Below are 11,018 nucleotides of genomic sequence, written 5' to 3' on the forward strand. Positions count from 1 at the left end.
ATAATGGAATATAGGCTTGCAGTTAGTTGACATATAAAGGCAGAATATTTAATCTTTAAGACTAACGATGCTTAAAAAAAATTATTTAATAAAATGAATGTCTGTGCTGCACTTCATAACACTGCCAGTTGTGTAAACACAACATGTGGGGGGAGAAGTAATGAGAAAAAGTGGGAGTGCAGTCAACATTTAAACAGCTCTTATACACGTTTAAAGACTGTAATCAAAGGACAAAGTACCAAATTACTAAGATTCAAACTTTTGAACATTATTATAGTGTATTGAGTAAGGGAGGAGAAGATAAAGAAGAAAAAATATCAGAACTACTTACAAGCCCTAAATTCTATCTGTCTACATCACTCTGCATGCCTGCATTAAGTGATCACTGCACCATATTTTTCTCTAATTGTGTTGCATGTGGGATTAGCATCTCGCCACAGCCTGTTAGCCAAACACATTCACATAACAGAGACACACACACACAGTGTGTAAGTGTGGCACACCATTAGTATAAACGTTCTATTGTTTCTTTGCACTATGACTAATAATCCCTCGTGATCCCCCCCACCCACCACCACAACCACCACCCTATCACTGTCTTTCCCTCTAATGAGCTATGGTCTGTTATCAGTCATTACAGGAAGCCTGATTATCCAACTGGCATTCTGCACACGCTCTCAGAGAACTTCCTGAAGGTGACCTTTTCACGTCGCCATAGAAACCGCCTCTCTCTGCTCAGAGATGCTCAGCTTGTACACAGAGCAGTGAGAGAGTGAGAGACAGAGAAAAAAGACAGAGATAACCAAACATTTTTTTTTTCCAAATAAAAGTGCATTAGTATGCAGCAATGTAATGTGCAAAGGCACGAATCATTTTGTGATGGCAGCACAGATTATTCTGTCAACCACTGATAAACAAATATGAACTTGCCCACTATGATACATGAGGCTTTCATTTCTTGTACTATATTGCGCCCATTTACATCAAAATTAGGAATATAAAAGTCCATTACTGGCTCTACTAGAGTTTTTACAAGGCCACTACTGCTGGAGTCAATTTAATCACTTGCCATTCATCTATATGCAAGGCTGTGCTTCAAGGAGTTCTTTACAACCTATACTCTAATCAGACTTGTCAAGAACATTATTTCTATTCACGGTTTGGCTACAGTGCATACAATGTGTCTGCATTTGTTACTTAAATGATGGCAGTGACTGGTCTTACAGGCATTCTATAAATAACACAATGCCTCGAGAAGCAAGAGCATTTAAAGATGTGAAAGGCTTGTGTGGAATGAGCCTGTTCTGATTTAACACCAGATCAAGGCCAGAAAACAGTGCTCATTTTTGGTTTGCACATTTCTGTGTTTATATGAGCCTCTTTCTAATCCCTAGTAATGAGTAGGCTACATTTAATGGTCTTACGGGAACCCTTGTTTCCATGTCTGTATAGTCACACAAAATACTGATACGTTAATAGCTTTACACTATATAACAACTAACAACACTTTGCCACATTATTCATATAGTATAAAATAAAAACATTCCTGTGAACCAAAAGGCAACACAACCTTACTTTGAGACATGATGACGCCTTATCAATACTTGCCACACCTGACCACCATCAATCAGAACCTTCCCAATCAAGATACCTTCTGGGCATGCGCAAACCACAGCGTAACAGGCTACTACAGCTGCCATTGTAAAATAAACGTGGAAATAGCATGGCATAACACAATTAAATCAACGTCACAGTAATGTTTTCAATGCAAACATGCTAACTGATACTCACCGTCTCTGCAGTGGTGAGAATTGGGGGTTACAGCGGGGAAGGCGGTGAACAGGTGGCATCTTTCGGCAGGTGCTGTTAATCCACATTTTCCACAACCTAGAGGAGCGTTTATACGGAATTTAAACAAACTCACATACCGGTCAGCTTATGTGTTTAAGTTCGAGTAAGGTTTCGTCGCATTCAACGTATGTTTAGCTTGATAAAAGGTATAGCAAACTTTTGAGTTGAGTCCGTTTCGTCTTCTGCTTCTTCTTCTAGTTTATTGTGTTGTTTTAATCGCAAACTGCGCGGTGCAGTACCGCCACCTACCGGCAGCATTGAGAAACGAAAATTAAAAAATGTACGCTATGTCATACACACTGAAGTGCACCTTTAGTTGTGGCATTTTAAATCTCGATTGTACCTGTAGTACCTGTACTATGTACTTCATTCACACAATATTAGCATATGAACATTAAATTAAATTTAATTAAAGCAAAAGTTGCCCTTGAATTATTTTTTCTGATGTGTTTGTTTGTTAACATCTTTGTGTAGGAAAAATCATTCATCAGTGTATTTAAACACACTATTTTAAACCCAGAGGCAAAGTCGACAGTGACATCTTGATGCTTGGCCACTTCAGGTGTTTTAAAAGTTTTTTTTAGTGTGATAAAAGTGTTCTGTGACTTTGAAGCCTTGGTAATCGATATATGTAACTAACAGGAAGCTCATCTTCATTCGTTATTGAGCAGAGATTTCATATCTGAGTCGTGATGTTGTTCATCTCTTTAGGTCTTACCTTCATAAAGATTGGATGGTGACTAACACTTCCTTCAACAATGTACGTCATTGACAGAGCTAAAAATAGAGTGGCCTGGAATGTGACTGGAATGAGAAATAATAAGGCATAAATGTCTATGTGTATTTTTGCAAGGTTGTGTACTTTGTGGATTTTGATGCATGACTCAGATGCCCTTGTACCAACCTCGCTATCTCTGACTTTGTCCACTGAGGACATCCCGCTGAGCCATCCAGCTTTCTGTGAGCTGTACTGTTGGATTGTGTCATTTTGTGTTTTAGGTTAAACTTGATGCAGCTACATGTGTGCAGACACACAGAACAACGTTTAAAACATATATATGTCTCTTGGGATTTTTTTCAGAGACACACAATTTGCAATATAGGCACTATGCCCTCTGTTCCCATGGTAACACGTCATATCTATAGTTTCATTCATGAATGCCTTCTCTTCTGCTACCTCTTCCATCCTCCTGCCTGGTTATTTATATTCGCCACTGAATCATATATTGTCATGGAAGTGACGCATGCGCAGTACACAGCGTGAAAAACTGAATCATCGACGTGAAGTGAGAGAGAGAGGGAGAGAGAGAGGTGACTGTAGAGTGATGGGACCCGGCTGAGAGAACAGCAGCGAGTGATCACTCTCCGAGCTGGTGATGACAGGTAAATGGCGATGAAATGTATGATTTGTAAATATGTTTATACATCTGTAGCAGCTGTGTTGGATTGTTGTTTTGTTGTGTGTTACACCGTGAGCCTATTTCCTGCATCGATTCTTTAAACGGCGTCACCCTTGTGCACCGTGTGTTTATCATCTTGCACATCTGGAAGTCCTGTGCAGAATAATTTTAAGCATAGAACAATGTTGAGCGTTTGTTTGTTTTTTTGTTTTTGTTTTTACCTTTTATTATGTTTGTGTCTGTCAGTTTTAAGCGATGAAATAAAACTTCACGCTCTGTTTTCTCGTTTATCCTTTTTATTCCAAGCATGACTTTTTTTATCTCCTGTTTAAGACAATCTGACCTAATCGACCTGATTTGATGCTAGGTGAAGTTTAATTGGAAAGCGTGTCTGTGAGTCTGGTTGCGTCTCGTGGGGGTTGGGAGGTCTGTTTCCAGACTGGCGTCACATATTACGTCTGTGTGTTTTCCTGCTGGGGAGAGGTGCTGGATGGAAGGCTAATAATGGCGCTCAGTACCATGGCCAGCTCCACCGTTCAAATGCTGGCAGTATTGTAGGCAGGGTAGTTGTTGTTGATAAGAAGATGAATATTATTTTTCTTGTCGCTGGGTTTTCAGTCACGATAGGTCGACATTACCTAAGTGTGTTCCATCTTGTCGTACGAGCTGTGGATAAGGTTAATTGCCCAAAGGGACAGAAGTAATAGCCTGTGTACATGATGCTGCAGGGAAAATGTTAACTTATGTAAAATTAACATTTTTAACCGAGTATTATTGAAGTATTAATAATAGTTTGGCACGGCAAAACACGGGAATCTATATCTAATCCTAGGCCTTGTTCTGTAATATTATATGGTGTTGAAAAAAAAACTCCTTTCCCTATAAAATGTAGTTACCCTCAAGGTTTAATTAAAAAGATAAAGAATCTATTCACTTATCTGTGTAAATCTGCATGGATGATGAATATTTACACCTCTTACATATCAATTTTGCAAGATATGGATAGAGAGACATGACACTCCTCAGGAGGTACAAATTAAGTAGTAATATCATTAACATCGGGTACCAGGGAACAGCATGTCTCATCCTAATGCAGTAATTCATAAAATCTGCCGTGGCACCAACATTTGCCATAGAAAAGTACATGGAGTATCTTTAATCAACTTTACTGTCCAAATGTCCAAATGTCTACTCAATTCTATACATGCATTTTATATAATGTTAGCTGTCAAATAAAATAAATATATATAAACAGTTTTGTATAGTGTTGATGACGGTGTCCTCTGGAGGTTTAAGATGTTTGGCTTGTGCGTACAGACCACTCTGATTTCCTCTCATGGGACTCCTTAGTTCACACCTTGAAACAGGTGTCACACAAGAGGTGTGTAACCATTATTTAGCATTACATTATCCAGTACCTCTGGTGACGAACCACAAGGCCTATGTGTATATGTCTCATATGCCACAAGAGTAATGCAACCTTGGAGCACACAATGCGCTGCACTGTACACTAATGAGATGTGCATTGTGACGTTTTGACATATTTTAAGAAACATCAGCCACAACAGGTTTTATATTTTTGCTTGTTCTTGAGTGTTTGTGGCGAAGCTTTTAAGATTTAGTGCTAGCTGACAAACACATGAAGCATAGTATGTTTGTATGGAGGCACTCAGCTGTGTAATGCCTTTAGATTTGAAACGCAGAGGGAATTAATGTGTGTAATGTGATATTTCCTAGAGTGGGTGGTTTCTTGTCTCTTTATGCTTTTCTTTATATGAAGACGTAGGTGGTAAATGACACAAGGACGAAGAGCATCGCAGAACAATTTTAAGTTTACAGACTACATTAAGAGTTAACAGTATGCACTGTGAGCTGCAATATATTTTTACGTATTTGTTGTTTGTTCTGGGTTTCCTAATGGCAAAGTTAATACAATATCTCCCTTGTAATTTTTAAAGAGTGCAATTTATCAACAGCAGAAGGCATAATGCGCATTATTGTTGGTAAAGTGCACAAATTGTGTTGATTTATTGCATGAAATAAAATGTTTGGGGGAAAAAAAGGGTGGTTCTCTGCATGTCAGCACTCTCTGCATTCAGCTGTAACAATATCAAATCCATGCAGTAATATGTCATGGTTTATTTCATAAGAGCAGACAGGGAGAATGCATCATTAATCTTAATGTACTTGGGCACCCCAGCCTTCAACACTGTGTTACATAACTTCCCGGCAGTGTTTGAGGGTGCATGCTGGTGTGTATAAAAGCAGACTGAATATGAATATGAATGTATATGTACCTGCCAACAATCCTGTTTATGCATGGGTACAAGTAAAGCGAGAGCGTGTTTGTTCACATACTGCGTGGGTGGTTTCTTGAGGGAAATGTGCAGTCATTCATTCATGCATGCATATGTGTGTGTGTTCTCAGGTAGACAGATGTGAAGGATGACTTCATGCTCAGAGATCTGCGGGTCAGAATATGGGGAGCAAGCTCAAGCTGGTGGAAACTACCAGCAGTATGGAGTTCGCTCCTACCTACACCAGGTAATGATGCCCACAGAAAGCAGCAGGGGGCATTCTCTCCTCTCTTATCAAAAGTCATCATTTCTATCTTTGTGTACTCTTCTTCAGTTTTATGAGGAATGCACAGGTTCTATCTGGGAACGTGATGAAGATTTTCAGATTCAGAGATCGCCTAGCAGGTGGAGCTCTTTACTCTGGAAGGTGAAGTTTTGCTTCTAAAACAATATTCTGGTTGGTTGATGAAGCATCTTCATCCTCAGGCTTACACTGTTTTCTGGCCTCCAGGTCTGTCTTGCGTTCGGTACCCTGATCTTGTTTTCTGGCCTCATTGTCGTTTTGGTGGGTTATGCCACTCCAGCCAAGACCGAAATGTTCGGTGAAGATGATCTCCTGTTTGTTGACAGGTATGGGATCAATACAATATATTAATCTATGTGTGTTTATTATGATTCCATGACACAAATTTAATGCAGCCTTACCTCAAGTACACTGTTTTACAACACAGAACATGTGAGTTACAAAATAAAGACTCTGCAACTGTTAGATGACTGCATTTAACAAACTTTTTCACCTACATTTTATTATTAATAATTCTTAAAAAGATCTACCAGATGACAAATAAAAATATTGTTCTGTTTTTAACAGACAAGCTGTCAGTTTCAACCGTGTGCTGGATGTGTGTAAGCTGACCGGCGCTGTGCTGTTCTGTGTGGGAGGAACCTCCATGGCCGTGGGTCTCCTTCTGTCTGCCTTCGCTAAAAGCTACTCCAAAGAAGAACTGTTTCTGCAGCAGAAATTCAAAGAGAGATTGGCAGACCTGCATGCAGCAGTTGGTAAGATTTCACTCTGTTTTCTGCTTCAAAGCAAAGTGAAGCGATCTCTTCTACTTCACCAATCCTGCACTGTGTGTCACAGGGACTCCAATAATGAGAACACCAACGCCAGGAGAGGGAAAGGTACCAGTAACTCTTTCCAAAGTCCAGAACATCCAGCCGGTGACCACAAAGTCGGACACCTGATTGATGTCCAGATCAAGGCATAGAGTGTGTGTGCAAGGATTGATTGTTATGCAGACTGTGTGTGAGTGTGTATGTGTTTGTCAGGCTCTATTTTTGAAAGGTCAACTTACATGACTACATGAGTGTATTAGGGCCATTGTAGGTGGTGGAAAAACAATGGAGGAGCTGGGTGATAAAAACAATAATAATACAGACAGCACAAAAGAACAATTTGATTCCCTTTCCGAGGCTTAATCGACCTCATGCGTTATTCTCTTCTGACAGTGCAGGCATAATGCGCAGCAAGCAGCAGCATCTGTGGTGCAGTGAGACTGATCCAGCCTCATAAGGGGAAGAGATCATTTTGTATTTTTGTGTCTTTTCTGTTTATGAGTTTTGTTTCTAAATGTTACACCTTCAATGTTTTCTTTTCCACCTTAAGTGGCCCTAAGTAACACATCATGTGTCATACATGACTAATAGTATTGGTTTGTCATCTTTATTTAAAGCTTGATTTTAAGAGTTAATATAAATGAACAAAGTTTTTTTTTTTAACAGTGCATACAGGTCTTACCCAGAAAACAAGCTAGCTGATCATGATTTTGGAATAAAAACATTGTAGTTTCCACAAAGCTTTTTCTTTTCTGTCATGAGGATTCACATTTTAGAGGATTGTTGTGCAGAAGCTGATGCAGTGCTGTTCAATGGAACGATCAAACACAAGTATCATTATTCACTGCTGAGTGAACACCGGAGAATGAGACAGAATAACATGTAAATTCAGCTCAGATGCTCATCCAAAAGCTGACAATGACAGCTGTGAGTCACAATATTAGTATGAATGCCAAGCCCGAACAGATACTTTGCTAAAGGCACACAACCACTATAACCAGATTAGAATATAGATTTCACACTGACATTTTGTCCTGTCTTACTAGGCCAGTTGACCTTGTTTACTTCAGTGCATCTTCAGACAGGGTCAATAAATGAGGCCAGACAAGCTGATGAAAGGTACATTGAAGCAGACAGGGCATGCAGAACATCCGAATCTCTCAGACTACTACTTCACGGATAGAACAAGGACACCATCTCCCCTTCTTTGCCTCATTTTCTCCTTGTGACAAATGTAGACAGGCATCGATATATAGACATCTTTCAGTTCAAATGTGGTTACAGTAGCTACCGCTCGTGAGCTGGTGCAAGACAGAATAAGGGCACATCAAGGGAGACGTGACAGATTTGGTTGTAGGGAGTGTACAATGGGCGCCGCTCCGGTGAGATGACAGCGACGTTACATTTTGACAGCACTGATGGCTGTTCTGTCAGGATTCAAAGATGCTTTCGGTACAGTAACTGCCTTCCTGCTCTCACACACAAAACTTGAAATTACACGTTGCACTACGCTGAACTGACAGAGCGTCATCAAAGGAACTGCGAAGTACTGTATTTAAAACAGGTGTCACATTAAGAAGGCTTTTGTTTTATTCATTTATAACTGTGCAACTTAGAAGCACAATAAGCTTTTTTTACTGTTTTGCTGCTATTTAAAATGCTGTCTACATGTATTAGAAGTATATTTCAAATATTGTGAACGTGCCACTGTTTTATTTACTTATGTAATGCAGTTTTTGTCAGTTTATCACACACACAACATGTGTAAAAATGCAACTTTCGTTTTTTTTTTTATTGTATTTTCTTCTTGAACTAATGATACTGTCCAACTGCCATTAAGCTACATGCCTCCTACAGTGGACTGAGGCTGCGAACATCTTCCATCCATGCAGCTGCACTGCAGGATATTCGCTGTTAAAAAAAAAATGGCCACATATATTCATGTAAGATGACCTTTTAATATAATTCTGGCAACCTGGCAAGTCTCTCTGCTTTTTGCAGATTTGGGTCATTTCACATTTGGTCTCAGATCCAACACCAAAACATAACAATATACTTATAATATACTAATGAGGATTATACTCGACCCACAGAGCTGCAAACCTAGGAGGAAAAAAGATAAACTGACAAACAAGTCTTGCTGGACAAACCCTTCATCACATTAAAACATGCTGATGTGGAAATCCTTCCTGCTCTGGATCTATTACGTCTATATCTGTCTCCTGATGTCCCAGTAAATCAAAGTTACACGAGTGTTCTTTACTTATTGGAGAATACATAAATGTCTATATACAGTATGTCTATTTTTCAAGGAACACAATAAAACTGGAATATCTGCAGCTTAAAAAAATGTTTTTTTTTAATCCTATAAAACACAATCACTATTCTGTCAATTGAAACAAAAGAGTATATGTATTTTATACATATACTCTTATACTAGATGATATTTAAGTACACTTAGAAAGAGGGTTGTTTACTACACATATCTGGGGAAGGTCTTTACAGAGCTGCTGTATTTTCTTCCCATAGCACATAAACTCTTTTAATAATTAGAGCATCAAAGTAATTAAAAGACTACAAACTGTCTGACAGCTCTATTTGTCATCAATCATCAGCGTGTGCTGTTAAACACTATGTTAAGACACCACCTTCATGTACTCTCTCTCTCTCTCTCTCTCTCTCTCGCACACACACTGAGGGCCAGGTGGGGGAGATATGACAGAATTGATGGCGACTCCAGAAATAGCATCTCGAGGATCATCACCTCAACCAGTCCGGACTTATGACTCATAGACACACGCCCACCCCCACCTCCTCTGCCTTTCCTCCATGTCTGTTGCTCTTTGCACTCTCCTTCTTCCTCACCCTCCCTCTCACCCATGTTCTCTCCGTCTCTCGTGGGATGGTGACTCACATGCACACACTGACTGCATGAATCCCAATTGGAACAGCTGCAAGGATGGGAGGGTAGCGAGGCCATCATCGACACAGAATTAGATCACAGTTCATATCATGGTTTCCTGTCTGTGGGTGGGAGGCGGTTTGTAGTGGTTTTTAAGCAATCTTGTTAAAACAGGGCAGCAAAATGATGAATGTTGTGCTTCTACCAGATTCAAAGCAGCACAGCACAATGGGTCCTCTGCAAAAAGACTGAGGATGTAACTAAAAATTAGCCTTTTACATCTAAATGTCATTTTTTTAGATACAAAAATGAAATCAAAGGTAGTCTTTTTATGTTAGTGTAACATGCAGTGGGGCCAGACCTGGGCAAAATATGTCTCACTGACCAGAACCAGCGGCACGCCCTGTGAGTGCAGCCTGTACCACCTCAAAATCAATATAAGGCAGCAAATAGGGCCAAACCACACATCTTGAGCCCAGCATCATGGATGCCCCACCTCTCAGCTCTCTCTGTATCTCTTTTCACTCTTTTCTTAAAATGCATATTTTTTTTTATTTAGTTTTTAGACGTTTTAACACTACTAGATAGTAAACTAGACTAGATGCTCTTCAGTGAGGTTATCTTCATCTGTGTGCACACTGAACTCTGTAAACGAAGCAAAGGAATCTCACAATCATGACAATGAAATGAAAGTCTAAAGGTAGATACCTTAATCCTACTATAAGTGGAACCAAATGAAAATTAATTGATGAAAGTCAATCTTGCCCTTGCAAAATAAGTATTACCATATGAGATAAAACTGTTGACTGAGCCTATGAGTCAGTGATGAACATAATCACTGACTCACAAAATTGATGCTGAGATCATTACATCTGTCTGCCACAGGTGGAGCCACCAAAACAGACTCACATATGCATGTTAAATGGCATGTAAGAGTTGTAGGTAAATGAGGCCAAACAAGGTAAACAAAATGCATTTGCAGTTACCATTTGTCACCAAAACATATGTTCAACATTGCTACTCTAACACATTCTCAAATATACTGTATTATCTCTTGAAAATGTTTTTATTCATTTTATGTATGTGTGTTTCCTTCAGTTGAGTTCCAGAGTGGGGGAAATGGTCAACCGTATTTTCCTTTATTTACTTTTTATTTTCTGGTAGTACTTAAATATAAATAAACAATATGTAAGACATGTTGAGTACATAAAACAAAAAATAAGATATGGACTAGTTTTAAAAACAGGACTTTCAAACTATAATCATTATGTTGTTTAGCTTTCATTCAGACATTACACATGTAGCTTATTGTAAACTCCTAAAAAGTCAATTTGTTACCCAAACATTCAAAACCATCCCCAATAACATAATCATACCTGTTAAAAATAAACTGTATTTTAATTTCCAAGCATCACAGACGACAGCGCTCACAGACAGTGTAAACTGAAACAA

The 11,018-nt window shown here is 39.1% G+C and overlaps 1 protein-coding gene across 1 annotated transcript; it reads left to right on the top strand.

The window, feature by feature from the left end:
* The first annotated feature begins 3,107 nt into the window (after positions 1-3,107).
* Positions 3,108-8,858, top strand: nrsn1 (neurensin 1). Its single transcript, XM_028426031.1, has 6 exons — positions 3,108-3,234; positions 5,680-5,795; positions 5,883-5,975; positions 6,060-6,178; positions 6,420-6,607; positions 6,690-8,858. Exons 2-6 carry the CDS (start codon positions 5,697-5,699, stop codon positions 6,791-6,793), a joined length of 603 nt encoding a protein of 200 aa, XP_028281832.1. The 5' UTR covers positions 3,108-3,234; positions 5,680-5,696; the 3' UTR covers positions 6,794-8,858.
* The last annotated feature ends 2,160 nt before the right edge of the window (positions 8,859-11,018 follow it).

Source organism: Parambassis ranga, chromosome 16, assembly GCF_900634625.1.
Source record: "Parambassis ranga chromosome 16, fParRan2.1, whole genome shotgun sequence".
NCBI lineage: Eukaryota > Metazoa > Chordata > Actinopteri > Ambassidae > Parambassis > Parambassis ranga.